This window comes from Brachyhypopomus gauderio, chromosome 19 (assembly GCF_052324685.1).
Source record: "Brachyhypopomus gauderio isolate BG-103 chromosome 19, BGAUD_0.2, whole genome shotgun sequence".
Classification (NCBI taxonomy): domain Eukaryota; kingdom Metazoa; phylum Chordata; class Actinopteri; order Gymnotiformes; family Hypopomidae; genus Brachyhypopomus; species Brachyhypopomus gauderio.
The window spans coordinates 8,360,356-8,382,881 of NC_135229.1; the positions used below are offsets into that span (position 1 = coordinate 8,360,356).

The window sequence follows — 22,526 nt, forward strand, 5'->3', positions numbered from 1 at the left end:
TCTAAAACTACGGCACGTCTAGAACTGCAGGTCTAGAACTGCAGGTCTAAAACTGCGGTTGGCTCTCCGGGTGTGCAATTGGATGATGTAGGTCGTTTGCCACGATTGAGCGCTTGCTGTGTCCTGTTTAAAATACACGTGTGTGGCGGAACGAGCGGTTTCAATTTCAATTTCAATGTCTATTTCAAATATGGAAAACTAAAAACAAAACAAATGATAAAACAGATAACAACAATTTTACATATTTGAAAAGGAATGGGAAGAAGTATAAAACTTATACTTCTTGTATAAGTTCTTCTTGTTGTTGTAGTACGGACAGATTTGAAGCGTGCACAGAGCTGCTGGAGTTTGACGCGGCAACCTTATTATGTAACGAGTTACTGGTATACGCTTTTGAGATTAATTAATTTAAAAGTATTCTGTGAAGTCCGTTTTATTCTTAAAATGTTATACGAAGACTCAAGGCCCGTTAGCGAGGTTGGGGGTAGTAAACTACTGGACAGACCAAACGTGGTTGGATTAAGGTAAGTAAGCTAAGCTAAGTTAGCTATCTAACCTGGTAAGAGCAAAAATCCTAAAAGCGGTATTTGTATTTAAATGGGGCCGGACAGCTGGACCTCCAGAACATCCCACAGCACCCACGGCAGATAACCCAGTCAAGACAGACTGGATCATTATTCATCTGGCGAGTTCTTTGTCGGTTTTGCTTATCCATACATGCGAACATTGGGTTACTGAGAGGGCCCAGTGTATCTGAACTAGGTAGTCACTAGGTAGGTGATTCCTCGACATGATGCAGTGCGTGTGGGTGAAGAGGCTGTAATAGGGTGTGTGGCCAGGCTGCCCTACACTTTACAGTATTCACCAGTGATTGATACAAACCGACAAATTCAACTGTATTGTTAATTTTATTGCTGCCCTCCTCAAAATAAGAATACTAAATGGCATGTGGTGCTGGTGCATTAATTTTAGTGCCACTGAAATGGTCTCATAATGTGTCTGCATCATAAACTTTCAATAATTAACATTAATGATTTTGAAAGTGTACTGCAGCTTATGGCAGAAGTTTGTGCTTTTTTGAGTCGGTGCGTTTGTGTAATGTGAACCAATATTAAAGTCACTTGGTGTGGCGTACTACTCTAGTGGAGTAATGGTTTCAGGATGCTTTACTGGTCGTGACTTACAGTAACACTGCAAGATCATTTGAAAGAATAACATTAAGCAGTTTTCTGACTGTTCATCCATACTGTAGTCTGCTGTATCGTATGGACCAGTGTCGTCTACCCTCATGATTCTTCAGATGCCGGCCAGCAGCACCAGCTGCAGGAGGTACGTTGGCCATTCAGGTCATCACAGTAGTGCTGCCTCTGGCACCTGACCTGAGCTCTCTGACCCCTCTGAGGTCCACACTGCAGTGGACCAGTGATGAAAATTAGCCAAATCTGAGAGCTGGGAGTCATGTCTGCCGCCCATGATTATGCAAGAGAAGCTGTGTGTGTGTGTGTGTGTGTGTGTGTGTGTGTGTGTGTGTGTGTGTGTGTGTGTGTGTGTGTGTTTGGTGGGGGGGTGGGGTGGTGATTGTGTGTGTTGGGGTAAGGGGGGGGTGTAGTTTCTGAGCAATGATGTAAATTCCTTGATTACTGAGGTGCAAGTTATAAAACTTGCATTTTAGTGATGGTTTCTACACTTGAACTGAGCTCAGTGGGGGTTTAACCTTTTCTCCTGTGGACTGTCCAGTTTTGAGGCTGGTGGAAATATTGCATTGGGGCAAGAATGCATGTACGGCCTAGTAATCTTTCACACAAATGGACCATCCTTTTCTGGTATATTTTTGGTACGATGTATTACGATTGTAATGTGTTGGTGGTTTTGAATGTAAAAATGATGCTAGATATTTCTGCCAGGGTCTGACCAGCTGTCACTCGTGGACAAAGTGGCTGCTGCCCCCATAGAGAATGCTGAGGCCTCCTACCCTGATCAAGGTAACGGTTTCAAGTATAAAAGAGGAAAACATAACTGTAGATATTGTTTTCAAAGACTCCATTACTTTGTTTGTCCAGTGCAATCTGTGGGGGAGTGATGCTGAATAGTATAGTATATTCTATTCTAATAGTATATTTTCAAGGAGATCAAGGTTGATCTTTGGTCTGGTGCTGCTTTTCTGAATGACACCCGTCTTGCATCTCCACTACAGAGCCCATCTCCACAGCTGGAGTGGCCATGGATCCCAGCAGAACCAGCAATGCTGAGAGCCACTGCACAGGGACTCTTGATCTGTTTACTGAAACATCACATCATTGTTTATTTTATTTTTAGAATTGTATAACCAATGATTGCAATGCATTTCTACATTTTCATAGTCCTTATCCTTTATCCTTAAAACATGGCTTACCATACAGTCAACTTCTAATGAAGTTGATAGTCGAGCAGAAGAGTTTTACCAATGTTTCTGCTCCAGTAGTTGATGCCCTAGTGAGGGGTAGTTTGCAGAGTTATTATATATAATTATAATGGAGGTTTTCTATTCCACTTGGAGCATTTAGCAGATGCTCTTGTCCAGATTAACTTACAAAAGTGCACACTAGGGTGCAAAGGTACGCGCCTGCCCTAGCCCAGTGCCCTGGGAGCAGTTGGGGTTAAATGTAAATGTGCCATATTTTGTCAATTGTGATTTTTCACTGCAATCAAAATTTGTCCTCCGCATTTTACCCATCTGTGCAGTTAGAACACAAACACACACTAGTGAGTACTAGGGGGCTGTGGATCACACGTGCCCAGAGCGGTGGGCAGCCCTAGCCCGGCGCCCGGGGAGCAGTTGGGGTTAGGTGCCTTGCTCAAGGGCACCTCAGTCATGGCCTCAGGTCTGGGAATCGAACCCACGACCCTCCGGTCACAAGACCGGTTCCCTACCACCAGGTCATGACTGCCTTGCTCAAGGGCACTTCAGCATAGGGCCCTAACCACCAGACCATGACTGCCCACAGCATTCTCTATGCTCTCATGGCTCAGCCCCATTTGCATTGGTATCTACATATGTCCACTCTTTCCAATTCCTAAAACAGGCCATTTGTGGGGACGCAGAGTTTGCAAACTGACCCATTGATTGGCCGTAGTTCTCCATTTCCCTCATTTTTGCCACAGTAGAGCACACAAAGTTATTTTACGGGCGCTGTCCACCCCTTTAAGGGTTTTCTTAAATACAGTGACGTGCACAGCACAACCTTTACTTCAGTTGCACTCTGTACTGTCAGCATCTGTCTTGCACCTGGGTCCAGGAGAAGTGTTAATTTGTATCCTTGCTGTACACTGTGCCTGTGATCTACTTGAGGTTTGACATTGCTGATTTTGTTAAAGCTGCTACTTTTTTATTAAATGAATGGAAATTAAGCTTAGGCTTGTGTGTTTATACAGTCATACATTTTTGATGCTGTTGTAATGCTCTAGAACAGGGATGGGCAACTTCCATGATAAAGAGGGCCAAAAAATTTTCAGCACTATTATTGGAGGGCCACATGACCACGCACTTCAAATAATTGGATATGAAATACACTACAAATTATTCTCAATAAGAACACATTTAAATGAATTCAGATCTGTATGTTTATTGCACCAACATGCATCTATTTTCTGCATATAAATGCATTAACGTGTCCTTAATAAGCAACAAAGACAAAACATTTGCTTAATAAAAAAAGTGCAAAAAGGAATTTGAACTCCTTCATATCAAAGAACTGTAGTGCGCTGCGGAGCGAGGAGGCGGACACACACGCTGAGAAGAGCGAGATTTAATAAGGGGAATAAGGGGAATAATATAATAATAATAAGGGGAATCCCATAGGCGAAGTTGGGAGAGCCGTCCAAGGTCTCTCAGAGAAAGTGACAGATGGAAAGCCACAGAATTTAGGCATTTTTTTATTGTACACAGTTCCTGTTCTGCTCAAAGATGTACTGCACACTGCAGTGTATGAAAATATTCTGCTTCTGTTTGTGGGAATTTTCATACTTGGCAATAATAGCCTGATCGAGGACTACTTGGGCTACGCCAATGACATTTTGGGTCTCTTTGTATCTCATTTTGGAGAGCTGTATGGCCCTAAATTTGTCTTCTACAATGTTCACAATTTAGTGCATCTTGCACAAGATGTAAAAAACCATGGTGCTCTTGACGGCTTCAGTGCTTTCCAATATGAAAACCACCTGAATAAAATAAAAAAGCTAGGAGACCTAGCTGTCCTCTAAATCAAATAGAGGGGAAGGCCTTTGTTATTCCATACAAAGACAAATTTGTGTCAATTCCACTTTTGCATGCATGCAATAAAGCAGTAAATCACCCTTCAGAACTTGGAATCATATGTTATATATATTTTTAACTTATTTGTAGATAGTACTGCAAGCCACACATCAAAAGGTACTGATATGTTCTAAAATACTAATATACTTTTAGTATTTTGTGATCAACAATGAGATCAAAAATAATTTATTACATCATAAATCTAATTTTCTTATTACCTAATTTTATGCTGCAATATCTGATAACAAAACATGGATGTTATAGATAATCATTATTCTTGATGCGCTACATGTCATGATACAGAGGGCCTGTACCGTGAGACGTAGAGCATCAAGAATAATGATTATAACATCCTTTTTTTTTTAATGAAAACATTGATTTCAAGCTTTTGAATGGCTTCTAGATGGAAGATTATTTATTTAGGTATTATCCGACAGAACACATTTAATTTTCGGGTCTGGGGTTCACAGTACAGCTTACAATGTACCTCATAGTGGAGTTTGTTAAGGAGGGGCAAACTGGACCAGTGGCAAAGTCCTGGTACATGGATGGGTTCTCCTGGTCTCCCTATAAAGATCAAAGCCGACTTTTAAAAAGTGTTTAACCCTTATCTTATGTTAGACGGGGTAAACAGTTCTTGGTGTCTCGGGTCAACACGGACCCGAATTAAATTGGCCTGAAAATTCTTGTTTCTCACCTCATAGCTAACTTAGTATGTGTGTAAATCCATGTAACCACAGTTTTCAATGTCAGGGTTTCATTTTTTTGGCTCCATGTGTGCCGATCTTTGCCCAGGCCGGGGGGGTGCGGGGCAGGGGGGGGGGGGGTTGCGTGTGTCAAACCCTAGCCTATCATTCATCCACTACTTTTTACACAGACTTATCAAGTGCAAATTTGAAAATTAAACTATAGATTGAACCCTGTAAAACCATAACAATGCCCAGAACAATGCCCAGAACAATTACCAGAACAATGCCCAGAACAATGACCAGAACAATTACCATAACAATTACCATAACAATTACCATAACAATGCCCAGAACAATGACAAGAACAATGACCATAAAATTACCATAACAATGCCCAGAACAATTACCATAACAATGCCCAGAACAATGCCAAGAACAATGACCAGAACAATGCCCATAACAATGCCCAGAACAATGCCCAGAACAATGCCCAGAACAATTGTTTGTGTGTGTAAGCTATAAACATCGAAAAACAAAATTTTGTATGTATGCACGTGTGTGTGTACGTATATATCAATATTCTGCAGAAAAGTTTGTGTTCCAGATGGAGAGGGCTAGGGTAGGGTGTGTCTGTGTGTGTGTGGTAGATGTATGTGTGTGGGTATATGTATGTGGTGTGGTGGGTGTGGGTGTATGGGAGTGTGGATTGGTGTGTGTGTGGTAGGTGTATGTGTGTGGGTATATGTATGTGGTGGGTGTGGGTGTATGTGTGTGGGAGTGTGGATTGGTGTGTGGGTGGGTGGCTGGTTGGGTGTGTGTGGGGGTTTGTGTGTGTGTGTATACGTATGTATCAATATTCTGTGGGAAAGTTTGTATTCCAGATGGAGAGGGCTTGGGTAGTGTGTGTGTGTGGTAGGTGTATGTGTGTGGGTATATGTGTGTGGTGTGGTGGGTGTAGGTGGGTGGGTGTGTGTATGTGTGTGGGAGTGTGGAATGTTGTGTGTGGGTGGGTTGGTATTTGGGTGTGTGTGGGGGTGTGTGTGGGAGTGTGGATGGGTGTGTGTGGGTGGGTTGGTATTTGGGTGTGTGTGGGTGGGAGTGTGGATGGGTGTGTGTGTGTGGGTATATGTGTGTGGTGTGGTGGGTGTAGGTGGGTGGGTGTGTGTATGTGTGTGGGAGTGTGGAATGTTGTGGGTAGGTGGGTGGATGGGTGTGTGTGGGTGGGTTGGTACTTGGGTGTGTGTGGTTGGGAGTGTGGATGGGTGTGTGTGTGTGGGAGTGTGCATGGGTGTGTGTGTGTGGGAGTGTGGATGGGTGTGTGTGGGTGGGTTGGTATTTGGGTGTGTGTGGGTGGGAGTGTGGATGGGTGTGTGTTTGTGTGGGTGGGTGTTTGGGTGTGTGCGGTGAGTCACACCTTTTATGTGATGGGAGCAACAGCAAGTATTCTATGCCGGGTCAGTGGTGACCCGTAACACCATGAAGGGTACTTTTGAATTTGAGACATTTTAAAATTTTCTAAAATTATAAAAATGCCTTTATTGTGTTAAAATAGCTGTTTCTGAAGATCTCATGAAATCCTATTCCAATACAAAAAAGCAAACAGTACTTTTTACACACCTGAACTTTGAAAACGGGTCAAAATTGACCCCAACACGATATAAGGGTTAAAAAGCTGAGGTTCCTCAGCCAGATAAAGGGTGGAAAAAACACAGTGTTAGAATCCTTTATGAATCAGGTAATAAGGACATGCATATGTTAACATATACAATACAAATACAAAATATTATTATGACCTTATCATAGCATGACAGATGGTCCTTTTTCATGGCTGTCATTCTTTCCCCCCAGAATCATTTAATAAGGTTTTTTTCTAAATGGAAAAAGTCGTGCTATACATCAGATCTTAACTCTGACACAGAGGTTTTAGGAAAGAGAGTCGGCTGTAAGCTGTGCATTCTGTACAATTAATGTTTTAAAACAATTCTGTGATAGAACCAGTTATTAACATACTTTTACTTGTAGAAGAAAAGTATACTCTTCATCAGACGAAGATGAAATGCCACCTATGAAAAAACAAATTCCTACTGCCCCAAGAACCCCAGCCCCACCACAGACATGTAGACAGTCTGGACCAACACATAATGGTACTGCATTTAACTTCACAATATGGATGCTCTCATAATGGTTATTACTGTACTTTTACAGTACTGTTTGAGACAAAGACACATCCTTGATACAGCTGAATTTTTAAAATAAAAAATCAGTATACATTCCATATGCTAAAGAGAAAAGTAGGCCATGAAACTAGCAAGGGGTGCGATGACTGCATTAAAGGCTTGGCAAAGCCTCAACAAAGAGGATGCTCAACACCCACTGATGTTTATGAATTACAGATTTCAAACAGGCATGACAGACAAGAGATATGCAACGACATACTAAATATGACTGCTTTAATGTATCTATCATTGCCATTTATCCAAAATATGGTGTCTTGAAATGAGGGGGGACTGGGCTAAAAAGAGTTCTAATTTCAACATGGTGAAACCGAAATGTAAGTCTGGAATGTGTACTTTAATTACATCTGATTTGTTTGAGATCATTTTAACTGTGGAGCAACAACTACAGAAGAACTACAACTATCCTCAGCATTGGGCAGCACATTCCAGTCGGGAGCAAGAGCAGAACGAGAGTGGTGCAACAAACCATCAGATGTTCATGATATAATGTGTGACGGGCAGGGTGAGCGAAAATAAATGGAAGCGATCACGCCAAGTCTCAGGGAAATAGGATGGTTTAATATGTAAAGTGCGCAAACCAAAACCCTTGAACTGATCCGAATTAAGGATATAATAACCAGCGGTCAACTGGTACAAAGACAAGACATATATAGACGAACAAACGACCCTCAGGTGAGACGGATTGCGGGCTCCGCCCACCTGAGGGACGAACACAACGCCACACCCACAGAACAAGCTGCTGCTGTAGACGGGGGCGACCAGTAGGGGGCCGCCGTACCGTGACATAATGCAGGATGTATTTAAATAAATACTACAGCATCTATACCACAAACCATCAGATGTTCATGGTATAATGCAGGATGTATTTAAATAAATACTACAGCATCTATAGCACAAACCATCAGATGTCGATGGTATAATGCAGGATGTATTTAAATAAATACTAGAGCATCTATAGCACAAACCATCAGATGTTCATGTTATAATGCAGGATGTATTTAAATAAATACTACTTACGGATTTTGGAACGGACATGACTACGAGAAGTGGGTTGAGCATAGAGGCAGGCAGGGTGGTAGGTGAAAAGACGCTGCAGACTTACGTGTGTGGGTGGTGCAAGGTCACGTCAATGAGAGGGCTGAGGATTCACCAAGGGAAGATGAAATGTTTGAGTGGAGGAGTGCAGGGGCCCCGCATTGAACAATACCTTGCACAGAATTGTTCGAGTCAGTCGGCTGAAGTCCAGCGGCAGGTTATTTACCACAGTCCGCAGGATATCAACACCCTTGTTACTATAGAGGCCAACTCAAGCACAGGAGGTGGAGAGGAGGATAGCGGTGATGGGCCAGGTGTTAGTGGAAAGCAAAAAGGAAGAGAGAAAGGGTTAGGGCACAGATCGAAGGTTAAATGGCCTGGGGCAGGTGATAAAATGTTGTGGAGGAGTGTTAATGATGATTTGAAAGGGATGTTGGAAGGGTTGAAGGGAACAGCGGAAAGTAAGTTGAACAGGCTGGGTAAAGTTATCTATGATTATGGTGTGGCACGATTTGGTGTTGTGCAGAAGAAAGGAGAAAAGCGCTATACAAATATATTTGATTTGATTTGATCCAACTTGTAAGCTATGTGCAGGAAGAGGTTCATTGAAGCACATCCTGTCGGCATGCAAAGTGAGTTTGTCACAGGGACGTTATACATGGAGGCATGTATACTCAAGTCATTGGCAGGTGCGCTTGATAAGAAGCGGTTGGAAGTTAATGGCATGCCAGTTGCTAGTTAACTGCCATACTTTAAATTGACATTGTTTGTTTAGTTGTTTAAAGTAGCATATATTGTATTACTGTTGGGCTACTAAGTAGTTTTGATCTGCTTTCCTGTACGTTCTTGTAATAACTTGATTATCCAAGGATTTTACTTGGATCTTACAAGTGCTTACAACCCTTATTCCCTAACCATCTATCTACCTATTAATCTACCTACATCTCTCTTTCTATCTATAACCATTGTGTCCTATCTCTCTCTCTCTCTCTCTCTCTCTCTCTCTCTCTCTCTCTCTCTCTCTCTCTCTCTCACTCTCTCTCTCACTCTCTCTCATTTCCATGTTAACAGCACCTACACCACAGCAAGGGTAAACAAGGTGGAACATGCCCAACATACACATGGCCATCTCAGGACACAAGACAAGGCCAGGATGTTCTTCATCATACAAATGGTAAGTTTACCTTAAACTTTACAAGCCATATACACACCTTCCTTGTATCTATGCTTACTGTCTATTTTATCAGCTCCATTTTGGAGCATGTTATAGTTTGTATAGATATTTGTCAGTATGTATAAATAAACACTCATATTTACAATCACTTCTTAGATTACTAAAATTAATGTTTATTTAAACGTACTGTAAACAGCGCCCACTGCACAACATTGACCCTCAAGGCGATTCATCAATAATCAGTGCACACGTACGTTTGGTCTTTAAGACAAAGTAGTTTATAAATTGCTTACAATGAGTAAAAGTATAACTTGTATCATATTTTTGCAGCTGTAGACAGAACAGGCAGACGACAGGATGCAGTACATCACGAAGATAGCTGTGTTCGCATTCTGAAATATTTGGCAGAAGTGGTATGTCATCTGAGAATCTTTTTACTGAAAAAATAGATTTCGGTTGCATTTGGGACCCAATAATACCCGATTAGTAAAACTCAAATACTACGCCCAAATACTACGAGTCATATGTAGTATGGTTAGGGTTAGGCTAACCCTAGCCCAATAAGGATGCATAAGTACGATCAATCATATTATATAGTATGAATAGTATAATATAATTGGCTATTTCGAACACAGCTGAAGTTTCGTGGGGGGGAAAGTGTTGTTTCAGGTTTTATTTGGCACGGTTGTCCAGATAGTTCTAAGCCTGTTTGGTGAAATACCTGTAAGAATAGATCTGAGAGGTGCAATGCTAAATGGATGAATATAAATCAGGTGTTTTCAATCCTTGAAGGATGTTACTGCAGTTTTTCATCCCAATCCAGCCGGCGTGACACCTGATTCCACCAGCTTAATCAGTCTTAGCCTTCAAAGAGTCAATCGATTTTTAGAGACACATCAGGCTACTGCTGATGAAAATTGTGTGATTTCAAATGCCATTCTAGGGCTGTGTTTAGTCAGAATGTTTGATTTATTTAGAGATCTTGGATTTATTTATTTCAGTTCCTTATCAGATCAAACTTGTTTGTTTAGACAAGGCTCTAAGAATCCATGCATGACCAAGTCTCCATGGAAACATTCTGGTCACTTCCAGACATAAGTGTAATGTTTTAAAATGTTACATTTTCTTATTTAAATTAATGGTTTGAATTTGATATTGGTTGGATATTTATATATAATTTCTTTATTCAGTGTATTTTGGGATTTTTGGCCTTTATATTATGTTGAAAAGCGTGTTTGTGTGATTATGTTGTGTTTTATCTTCATTTTTGTCTCCTGTGATCTTTAGGCGTACTTGCAAACCAGTGCAGCTGTATCAGACACGGGCGAGACACTGGCCATAATTTACGAGGACAACATTTCATATCTATGGACTCAGACAGATGAGGAGAGATTGGACTAGTCAAAAATGGGTGTGTTCTGGGTCAGTGTGTCATATTCAAAGGCACAGATGAGGGGAGATCAGGGAGTCTCTATCGCTGTCATGAAGTCGTCAACCTCTGGAGCTCCACTTCTGAGGTGAAGCAGAACCTCTTCTCTACGTGTTTTAAAAAGTCTTCATTCACAGTGTTTGGATTTTGACAGTTTCTATTTATAAATGAAACCTGAAGTAAACGAGTGTTGCACTAAACCATTGGTGGTTTGTGAGCTGTTTTTTGATACATACTGTACAAACTTTGTGAATCCATTGACTGCGTATTATGAACCTTTTGTGATTTGGATTGGACATTCCAGTTTATTTGTTCTTATTATGTAACTTCATTCATTTTCATTTTGTTCCGTTACAAATAGTCTTGGACACATTGATGAATAGTTTAGAATAGTTTATATATATATATATATACACACACACATTCCACTTTCGTTTTTTGTGACATTTAACAGGAGTGAAATGAGTGCCCAATATGAATCACTAGATGGCAGGGCTGAGTTATTAACATTATGAAAGACATAATGAACACTACAGCACAAGGGGTTGACAATAAAATAAACACTGAAATAGAATGACAGAAAAGGAATGCTGTAGTGGGTGATGAGCACAAAATACTGCATAATACACATCTTTAAAGCAAATAAAAACATTTTCCAGGTACAGATAAAACTATGAATCAGTTTTACATATTTGCAGTGCCAAAATAAAATATTGTAGTTAGTTCAGATCTGTGTAAAGAAACTGGTTCTTGTAGATCATACGCCATGCAAGCAGCATTTTAACTTTACACATTTTTAGATTGTAGCTACAGAGAAACAAACCTAAGACCTGTTTTTAAAAAGATAAAATATAAACCTCCATAATGACTCTAGGTTTTTAATAAATGTTGCTATTTTGTTCTTGAAAGATAAAGTTATTGAGAGTAGAGAATTGTCTACTCATATGTATTCATAGCAACTGATTCGTTTTATTGTGACAAATAGTCAAAAAGATACGTCAATTGCCTTACATACTCGGTTGGGAAACTCGAAAGGGTCTAACCACCACTGGCGGCTGGTGCAAAAAAAATTGAGGGGGGCGTAAACAAATTAAAAACAAATGATGGATCAGAACCGATATGAAATTGATCACTCTCCAGGGCTCTGACGTTTTGATTTCGATGCATAGTGAGATTTTGTGGGCAAAGGCAGGGGTGGTGTTGGTGGGGGTGTCGGAGCACAGGGGTGGAGGTAGCTTGTATGTGTGTGTGTGCGCCACCCAGGGTAGGTAGGGGGTAACTCAAGCATTGTAACTCTAACAGAGCTCTTCAAAGGGTGACTGTTTTCATTTGACCAGCTACAAAAGAAGGGAAATCTACCGTTTTTTCTCAACTTTACTGTCATGGTTGTACCAAGATATCTTAGGAGACCCCACACATACAATGCATGTATATGCTCCCCACCCTAAAGCCCCCGCACACAGTGAGCAACTAGCTGAGCAAACGGGCATGCGTGGTAGAGACCAGAGATCTGAAAATAACTGTTGCACTCCAAGCTTATATGTCGCTTCTTCTCCCATCCACCTACTCTTTTAGTAATCTTCGCTTCCATAGATGTAGTTGAAAACCATTTCATATCAAGTTGATATATCAGTATCAAGTTTATTACTAAGCAAAATATATTGTTGCCAAGTCTGCAGCTAAGCAAAGATGATTTTCAAAACACATCCCACAGATCCTTGAGAAAGCTGAGGCAAGCCCTACTGTGTGACGGGCAGGGTGTGCGAACCAAAAAGGAAGCGATCACGCCAAGTCTCAGGGAAAAAGGATGGTTTAATAGAAAGTGTGCAAACCAAAACCCGTGCAATAGATCCAAATTAAGGATATAATGACCAGCGGTCAACTGGTACAAAGACAAGACATATATAGGCAAACAAACGACCCTCAGGTGAGACGGATCACGGGCTCCGCCCACCTGAGGGACGCACACGACGTCACAAAACAACAACAAGACAAACAAACGACCCTCAGGTGAGACGGATCACGGGCTCCGCCCACCTGAGGGTCGCTCACGACGTCACAAAACAACAACAACAACAACAACAACAACAACAACAACAGCCGCTGTGGACGGAGGCGACTGTCTCAACACTGGGAGACTGGACATCTGTAAAAGATGAAAGTTGTACAGAAAAATAGCATAAGACATGATGTTTAAAGGCCATAGGACTGTGAAAGAGGGATTTGGGTGTTAAAGGTTTTTATCCTTCATGCTGCACAACTAAAATAGGGTCTGAAGAACTACGCTGACAAAATGGTCCCCTACTTATTTACTCCTTTAGACCATCTCAGATAAACCTGTTAGTAGGTCATGCTTACACTACAACATTGCACAAGTTAGAACAGTAAAATATTAACAAGTACCATCTGGAATAAATATGACAACGGTCTCGTCCTCCGTGTGAACACGCAGATTGTTTGTCCATTAGGTCTTTGGTAAAATATTACCACACTAAATCTCACCTGAAAACCCTGTACTTTGGGCTTCCTCTGTCTTTGAGCTTGGGGCAGACACGTCAGAAACCTCAGCAGGAAGCTCATCTGCTGGCCCACCTTTAGTCTGTAGTAGAGAAAATGAAGACATGCGATTGATTAATCAAGTGCTTGTAAACTATGTTATCTCAAGACGTTTTAGATTTGATGTACCTTGTGGAGCTAAATTTTAACGCCTCATTCATGATTAGCAATTTAGTAATTTTCAAAATCATATTAGTGTTTTTGTGTACATGCTAAAAAGGGAGGAGCCCGGTGAAGCTTCACGAGTGACTGTGTCCTAATGTGATAGTAAACGGTTGATTATATATTTGTATATAAATTCCCTTTATGTGCACACTTGTTTACACTTAATCAGCCAGCTTCCTTGATCTGAAATTCTACTTGACGAATTGATTTAAGAAAAAATTAATTACTAATTAACTAAGGATAGAGGAATAAAGAAATATTGTGCTTAAGCGTTTCTTTACCATTTGACATTGACCAGTCATCAGTTTAAGTAGCAGCTCACTCTGAAGACGGGCGGTGGCGTCACGGGTGGCGGCGATATGGGCGGCGGCGTCACGGGCGACGTCGCGGGCACCGTCGCCACGGGCGGAGACACGGCGAGCCATCTCAAAGGAATTTACGCTCAATAGTTCTCTCATGGTTGCAGAAAGCAATGATCAAAAACGGCTGTCTGTCGCTCCTTTTATAGTGACTTTGATTGTGACATCGTTTCACAACAAATAGCTGTCTGACTGAACAGTTATCTTGTATTACGTAACAAATACGAGCCTCTTGTAATTCCAGGACGAAACATGAGAGATCGTGAAGACGTTAAGATTGGGCGTTTTGAAAATAAACCACCATTAAATAATGTGATAAAAAGTGAATTATTTCGAATCATTTCGAGTATATGTATAAATATTTAACTTAATTAAGTTTAACATGCTGGGAAATATTTAAATGGACCTTGAAAGTGACGTACAAAAGCTTGAATTCCACCTTGTAAAGGTGTATGAACCCTGCAAACACGACTGTTCATTGCGCTGAGGAGCGGCGCGCGCGAAGTTACAAATTGTGCACTACCTCGCGAATCGACACCGCGCGAGGCCCTCGCGCACGGAGCCACAGCGATTAAGCCTGTTAGCATACTGCCTTAAGGCTAGCCATTAACCTAGACTCATTTTAGCTTTGGCTAACGCTAGGAAACATACTCATGGAAACACACTTGGCTTGTCTGACCTGTTGTGAATAAGTTTGAACAGCTGTGAATACAAATATGCAGGCTCAATTGAGATTCAATTGAGGCACTAAATGGCTAAAAGGATCAAAATTAATTGTATTGGCAAAATGATTTAGATCATAGAACTAAATCACATGCTGAGATTAGCTTTGTGTGTGTGGTCTTTCATGTAAGCAATACTTTTCAGTCAGTTCCAGTATTTGGCCATTAGATGAAGCCCAAGTACTACCATACAGATATTAGTGACAAAAGACATTTTAGTGAATTAAAATGTTCATTTCTAGTCAGGCAATGTACTTTTTGTTATGAGATGTAATTGGAAAGTTATTGACCTCATTGATCTCAATCATACAAGACCCATTACTTGTCTGTATTCTGCACAACATAATTGCAGCATGAGTTTTTATAATTTAGGTTTTTGGATACTGTAGTGCCCCCGACAGGCCAATTCGAACCAAATTTGGCATACCTCACAAGGGCCTCAGTCTATAAAAGGCTGTCAAATTGGGTGTTGATCACTTACATGGTTTATGAGTTACAGCAATAAAGGTCATTTATGGCATGTCTTTAATGAACTATTATATATTTAATCTTTACACAACTTTCTGGGTTTTAGGTAATCTGCATTGCAGCTCATGTATTCACAATAATGAACAGCAATGTAGATGACCTAAGACAATCCAGCAAGTATAAAGATTAAATATATAAAAGTTCATTATCTAGAATGACATATATTAAATCTTTATGCAGACAAAGTGATATGACAGAAGTATATGATCAAACTGTTTATATCTCTCCCATAAATATTCTGGATCCCTCTCAAAATACAGTTATAAACAAGATGATCACAACTGGCATATGACAATTGACTCCAAACATTTCATGGTATAGTGAATAACAATGTTCAGAATGAAGATCAAGATGCATAAAGCTTATTATTTCTTTGTCAAAGTTAAAGTAATCACCAAGTCTAACATGGCAAGATTATTAACTACAAGTCCCATAGTACTTTTTTCTAACACTCAATAATTGTCTCTTTGTGTGCAGGTCAGGTGCCGCCTTCATCCAAAAAAAGGTATGAATTGAAAATACAAAAGTTCCTTTAAATGGCTATGACAAAACAGACTGAATATGACAACGTTTTGTATGCTGCTTTATTTTGTAGTATGTCTTGCAGAAAACCATCTTATTGGGCAATTAAACGAAGAGCGAAAGAATGGGTTGATAGAGACATACAGTCAATTCAGGCAACAGAGTGGGGGTAGAGCAAAAATTAGAAAGAGAAAACAATACAATAGGTCTATATGGCGATGATGACAACATGGAGTTCATGGACTGTCAAAGTACTGTGTGTGACAGTGACTTTGGTTCCTGTACTAATGATTTATTTGAGTTTAATTCTGGATCTGACTCTGAAACGGAGTGTGACTCTTTACAGGATGAACTTGCGAGATGGGCAGCTGAGCACCACATTACGCACAATGCCGTAAATGCCCTGCTATCTGTCCTTGGCAAGCACCCAACTTTACCTAGAGATGCTAGGACACTATTAGGTACAGTGAGGTCAGGTGAATTTGCAATTCAGGAGAAAGCCGGTGGTCAGTACTGCTACTTTGGTGTGCTTCACTCAATAAAGCACATTCTACAAAAAAACAAGAGGTTATTGATCAGTAGCAAACATTTGAAACTTCAAATCAACATTGATGGGCTGCCACTTTTCAAAAGTTCTCCAACACAACTATGGCCTATTCTTGTAACTGTTGTAAACTTACCACACCATGAGCCTGTCACAATTGGACTGTTCTGTGGTGCAAGAAAGCCTGACTCTGCAAGTGAGATTCTGGATGACCTTGTATCAGAGATAGTTAAACTGGAAGATGGGTTTGACTTTGAGGGAATCAGGCTACGCTTAAAGGTCTCCTCTGTGGTTTGCGATGCACCGGCACGTGCTTTTGTTAAGTGTGTACAAGGTCACACAGGGTACCATGGGCGTGAGAAATGCACACAGGACGGAGTTTACATGGACAACAGAATGACATATCCAAGAACGGACATGCCACTCAGAACCGATGAAAGTTTAAAAAATAAGACAGATTCAGATCACCACCTTGGCATTTCAGCTATAGAAAGAACATCTTCGAGAATGGTGTCTGGGTTCCCTCTTGATTATATGCATCTTGTGTGCCTAGGTGTCATGCGTCGACTTCTTCACCTGTGGCTGAAGTTAGGTCCTCTCACTTGCAGGCTGTCTGGGTTCCAGCAAAATCTATTAACAGAACGACTGCTGGGTGCTCAGAGCTGCGTGCCTCTAGAGCAGGGCCATTCAACTGGCGGCCCGCTGGCCAGATCCGGCCCTTTAATGAATTTGTACCGGCCCGCGGCCCATCTCCCCATAAATAATAACAACAAATTACGTTCGCAAACCCCCCGTCAACAATTTACGGTCGCTACCCCCCCGTCAACAACAGTATTGGTATAGGTCTGAAAATTGTCTGGCCCACAGGTCAGAGCTCTCTGCCAAATCTGGCCCGCAGAAAGATATAGTTGAATAGCTCTGCTCTAGAGTTTGCACGTAGAGTATTACTCTATAGCAGCAGTAAAACTGAACACGACTGAGCAGTCTGATGCAACATTTGAACTTTTTAAGTTTGAGATTATTTAGTGCTGCTCAGTCGCTCTAAGCATTACCCTTTAAACAAAAGACTTGTATAATGTGTTATTGAAAGAACAGACCAATCACTGAAATGTCTATTGCTGCTAATTCTTGTTCCTTTCTTCCTTCAACGTGTTTAATTCCAAATGGCATTTGTACGTTATTCTGTCTAAACTTGTATTTAGCATTCATTTCATAATATGTATTTGTATTCTGGTTTGTATAGATATCATGATGGTGAAATGCAATGAATGTTTTAATGTTTTCTCACACTAATAAATAGGTTTTAATGGACAAGCTGAAATTTCTTCACCTGTCTTTAAGGGTCAAAGTTGAGACATTTGTGAAAAACACAGTGGCAATGGATGATTTAGCATTTCATGTCTACCTACCTATGTTTTGCCATTAAGAAATACTGATAGCCATACAACCTCAACTGTGCTACATTGGTCCTATGGGCATGTTCAGAGTTGTCCAACCCAGATGTCGAGTAGCACTGGTAACGTTTATTAGTGTTGAAGGGTGATCAATACTGTATGGGAACATGCAGTTATACCATATAGTGCCCCTACAATGTTATCTACACTAGAGTGTCTGCAGCTGCAAGATGAGTAACACAATCTTCAAATTAAGTGTCTGGTTACTGTATTTGTTCTCTTTAATTTACTGTGTACATCCAAATGCTGATTGGAATCAGAATGCAGATTTTGCTTTGAACATCCTTTCAAAATCAAATGCTTAATTTTATATTCTCTTTCATTTTTCTCAGTTGCCAAGATGCACGTCTTGAGATCTGTAAACACAAACACATTTCTCTAAACTGTAAACACAAAGCCCAAATTTCAAACCGCCATTACACACAACATAGGAAAACAATGATCATAAAGCTTTAGTAATCTTTTACATTACATTTATGGCATTTAGCAGACACTCTTATCCAGAGCGACTTACAAAGTGTTTTGCTTCTAATAATCATTGTCGCAAAGAAAAAAAACATTTATTTTCACAAATAAATAAAAATGCTACTGTGTGTGTGTGTATATGTATATGTGTGTGTGTGTGTGTGTGTATAACAGGCCACTTTATTAGGTACCTGTGTCCAACTGCTCGTTAATGCAAATGTCGAATCGGCCAATCTCATGGCAGCAACTTAATGCATTTAGGCATGTAGACGTGGCCAAGACAATCTGCTGCAGTTCAAACCAAGAACCAGAATGGGGAAGAAAGGTGATTTAAGTGGCTTTGAACTTGGCATTGTTGGCGCTGGACGGGCTGGTTTGAGTATTTCATAAACTGCTGATCTACTGGAATTTTCACACACAACCATCTAGAGACAAAGTAGTGGTGAGATTTGTTTTCTTCATTCAGTAATCAAGGGTGCTTGCCCTTGCAACATTAATTGAGTTCTCTTACTCTCTGAGGTAATGATTAAACTAATACTGGCATTGACATAATGCCAGCGAATGGGATTCTCTGGATATCTATACAATATTAAGGCTCATACCATGTCCAAGCAGTATCACATATCAATAAAATCTTCAGAATTGATGCAGATGAGAACTCCTAACATAAGTCTTACTAGAGGAAAAGTTATAATGACGCTCAAGGACAGAAAGCCTTTATTGATCTCTGAGGCAGTGACCGTAAGGGCACTGCACACTATAACATCCCTTTATTTGTTTTGTATTCATTCAGAACAGCTCTCCTAAGTGGACCCAGAATACTAGCCGATCCTTTTAAGTCTTTAGATTGAAAAACAGTCCTTTGATGTACACGTAATAATGTAAAATTAGCAAGATTAAAGGATCATCACAGCATTCACCCTCAAGTTCAGGAAATAAGCAGGTACGTTTTCATTTATGTAGAAACTAATGTTGTCTGACTTCTGCATGGTGAGCCAATTATTGCATACCACAAATCTAGTGTAAACCACTTACAAGTATTAATTTAGTTATGAAATATAAACACAAATATATTTTGATTGAGTATACTTTTACATGTATACACTTTTATTCTTCTTTTGTTTTGCACCAGTCCTTGAGGAACATTGTTTCATTTCACTATATACTGTACTTCAAATACAAAGAGATGAGCGATAAATAGGGTCAAATTTTGCATGATGACACATTAAAGGACACATTAAAGTTGCCATTGATTGTATATTTCACAAACCTGATGTGTTTTTTTCCCACAGGTGATCATGTGTACAGGAAGGTGGGCAAAGTGCACAGGAGACCTGCTGTTCCCATTGGCTCTGTGCTGCGTTGTAGCCAACATCCTCCTGTTTTTCCCCAGTGGAAAGGTGTGGGCTACAAATGAGATCACAAATGGCATCTGGTACTTCCCTGGAGTTATTGGAGGAGGAATACTGGTGAGCTTTTGTGTGTGCTCAGAATCAAAATGGTGATGTCTCTGGTTATAAAACCAGCTGTTATTTACTGATTGAGTATACCATTCCATATTTGCCATATACATATGGGATTTATATACCATATGTGCTTTTTATGCAGTTGTTTGATATGCTGCTTTATAATATCAATATAACTTATCATTTGACTGAATTCCTGTAAGTCCTTATGTCTGTAGTACAGTAACATTTAACCTCCAAATGATGTATTTTACTGATGAATGAAAGAGCTCATCAGAATAAACTGATTACACATTTTCTATTTCAGGCGGTACACTGTCCTTGAGAAATATTTAAGGAAGTTTGACCTGGAACAGATATGGAACATTTACTTTATTTCTATATGTTTAAATTAGATTTAATAATTTCAGTAGCAGATTTAGCAAAGACTGAGAACGATTATATACCCAGGTTTCAAACCCAGGTGCTACATGTAAACATATGCTCTTATGTAAACATAAGTAAAGATCTCCATCACAAATAAGTCATAAAAACCCCAAACAACAACCTTATAGTTCTCAAAACGAGAAAAGTAGATAAATACAACAGAAAGAAGTTTTCTATTTTTTCTCACCATTAATATAATGCACAATGACCAACCAAACTGTTTTAAGTAAATGGCCAATTTACAGCAAATGAAAAATATATATATTTTTATACATATCAACATAATTTCACAGGTGTTCTTACCTGCTTCTTTAATGAGGGCAGTTGGGACAGAGGGAAGCTGCTTTTCCAACAGATGTGGGGTGAGATGGCCCAACATGTCTAGCCTGTATGTATGATTGCTGTTGTATGAGACATGCCTTTATTGTGAAAGAAAGTCCTACAGTGTTTCCATAACATGATTTCATTGAACTATTTTATGAGCAGCTAGCTTTCAGGTGTTTTAAAGCATATTAAGAATAAATTAAGTATATTAAGTGTTCAAAGAAATGGTTATAAGATGTAACAAAATAGTCTACAAACTATAACTTTTGCAACCATTTAATGTTATAGATGATGCTCTCCGTGGTGATGTCTGGTTTGGGTGTTGCTGGAACACTGTATTGTATTGTGGTCTCTGTCGTCGGGTTGCAGGATGGTCCCCTCTGTGACACCGGAGACGGGGTGTTTGTCTATCCCTTCGCCAATCAAACTTTAAAGTAATACACAGTTGTGCAGACACACAAACACACCAACACAAATATTCCTTTAAAAAGGAAATGTATTTTGAGCCTATTCTTAGCTCCCATCTATTTTAATCAAAGTACTGTCAGATACAGAGTTTTTGAGAAACTGAAATTGCTCATTAGTAATTTTCTGTAAACACAAAAATGTCTAAAGAAATCAGTTGATCAAATCTGTAGAATAATTCAAGGAAAAGAAATTTCAGCGTGCTTCAAATCATGTATTAGACAAAGGAGAAATAAAAAGTAAAACTAACCCCAAGTATGTTTTTTCTTCTTTCAGCGACAGTTACTTGTTTAAGCAGGAATTATGGGAGATGTGTGAACAGCCAGGAAATGTGGTTCTGTGGAACGTGGTTCTGTTTTCAATTTTACTGGGTGTAGGAACCCTGGAGGCAGTGCTCTCCCTGACACAGGTGGCCAATGGTCTTGTGGGCTGTCTGTGTGGAACCTGCATGAACCACAGACAGGGACAGGTATGCTCAGTACCAGAGAGAGAACATCTTATCTTCTGCAGTAAGAGAAGGTTGAATGTTGCCTCTACTAATGACCACAACTTTGTGAAATAAGAAAAAAAGGACAAAACAGCACTCAGTTTTATGTTTTGTTACAGGCTTCTGTGGATTGACCGTTCTTCATATTTGAGCAGTGTTCCTGAGACCTGTGGAATTTGCTCTGCTATTAGTGCAGGAAGTCCAAACAAGATCATTATCAGGGCCCCATCAGATGATTACCTTATTAGATTGTCATCGGTGCAATTTTCCACGCTATGACCTCACGACTGGATTCACAAAAACACTGTAAACCAAATCAGCAGTATGTGCACATTTTGTAAATCTGGAAATTTGTGAGAAAGTAAATGTACTTTGAATGTCAATGTTTGACCAGCATTTTCCTTTAAACATTATTTTCACAATTTTTATTCCTCTGTGAAATATCCAACACTCCACATAGTGCAACACCAGCATGGTGCACTGGACTAGCAAACATATGGATTATGATGTTCCCCACACACACACACACACACACACACTACAGGCCAAAGGTTTGGACACACCTTCTTATTCAATGGACTTTCTTAATTTCCATGACTAATTACATTGTAGATTCTCACTGAATGCATCAAAACTATGAATGAACACATGTGGAGTCATGTACTTAACAAAAAAGTTGAAATAACTGAAAACATGTTTTATATTTTAGTTTCTTCAAAATAGCCACTCTTTGCTCTGATTACTGCTTTGCACACTCTTGGCATTCTCTCAGTGAGCTTCCACTAATTAACCCTGATAAGGCAAACCTGAAAACCATTTCAGGTGACTACCTCTTGAAGCTCATTGAGAGAATGCCAATTCCTTTCACTGGAACTAAGGGGCCAAGCCCAGCTCTTGAAAAACAACCCCACACCATAATCCCCTCTCCACCAAACTTTACACTTGGTCCAATGCAGTCAGACAAGTACCGTTCTCCTGGCAACCACCAAACCCAGACTCGTCCATCAGATTGCCAGATGGTGAAGTGTGATTCCTCACTCCAGAGAACGTGCCTCCACTGCTCTAGAGTCCAGTGGTGACGTGCTTTACACGGTCATAACTTTTGCTGGTGCATCTTTTCCTGACATTTTGTGTTTCCACTAGACTTTCCATTGATATGCTTGGACACAGCACTCTGCGAACAGCCAG

At 40.1% G+C, this 22,526-nt stretch overlaps 2 protein-coding genes and 1 long non-coding RNA gene across 11 annotated transcripts; 2 read left to right on the plus strand and 1 right to left on the minus strand.

The window, feature by feature from the left end:
* Nucleotides 1-309: 309 nt before the first annotated feature.
* LOC143483135 (uncharacterized) lies at nucleotides 310-11,055 on the plus strand. Of its 9 annotated transcripts, none has more exons than XM_076981903.1 (6): nucleotides 316-524; nucleotides 1,226-1,329; nucleotides 1,905-1,982; nucleotides 9,324-9,426; nucleotides 9,757-9,839; nucleotides 10,714-11,055. In XM_076981903.1, the coding sequence occupies exons 3-6, from the start codon at nucleotides 1,956-1,958 to the stop codon at nucleotides 10,825-10,827; spliced, it is 327 nt and encodes a 108-aa protein (XP_076838018.1). In that variant the 5' UTR covers nucleotides 316-524; nucleotides 1,226-1,329; nucleotides 1,905-1,955; the 3' UTR covers nucleotides 10,828-11,055. The 9 variants fall into 9 exon arrangements, 3 of the variants coding, with proteins under 3 accessions (XP_076838018.1, XP_076838017.1, XP_076838020.1); XM_076981902.1 differs by having other exon boundaries at nucleotides 1,253-1,329; XR_013122405.1 differs by lacking the exons at nucleotides 1,226-1,329; nucleotides 1,905-1,982 and adding an exon at nucleotides 9,623-9,676 and having other exon boundaries at nucleotides 310-524.
* A 7,913-nt stretch (nucleotides 11,056-18,968) lies between these two features.
* Nucleotides 18,969-21,721, plus strand: LOC143483073 (transmembrane 4 L6 family member 1). Its single transcript, XM_076981774.1, has 6 exons — nucleotides 18,969-19,113; nucleotides 19,463-19,639; nucleotides 20,356-20,424; nucleotides 20,675-20,820; nucleotides 21,128-21,320; nucleotides 21,458-21,721. Exons 2-6 carry the CDS (start codon nucleotides 19,469-19,471, stop codon nucleotides 21,470-21,472), a joined length of 594 nt encoding a protein of 197 aa, XP_076837889.1. The 5' UTR covers nucleotides 18,969-19,113; nucleotides 19,463-19,468; the 3' UTR covers nucleotides 21,473-21,721.
* On the minus strand, nucleotides 19,240-21,849 carry LOC143483074 (uncharacterized). Its single transcript, XR_013122379.1, has 3 exons — nucleotides 21,102-21,849; nucleotides 20,366-20,813; nucleotides 19,240-19,577 (listed from the first exon to the last, which is right to left on the minus strand). It is a non-coding gene; the product is annotated as an uncharacterized LOC143483074 (long non-coding RNA).
* Nucleotides 21,850-22,526: the final 677 nt, after the last annotated feature.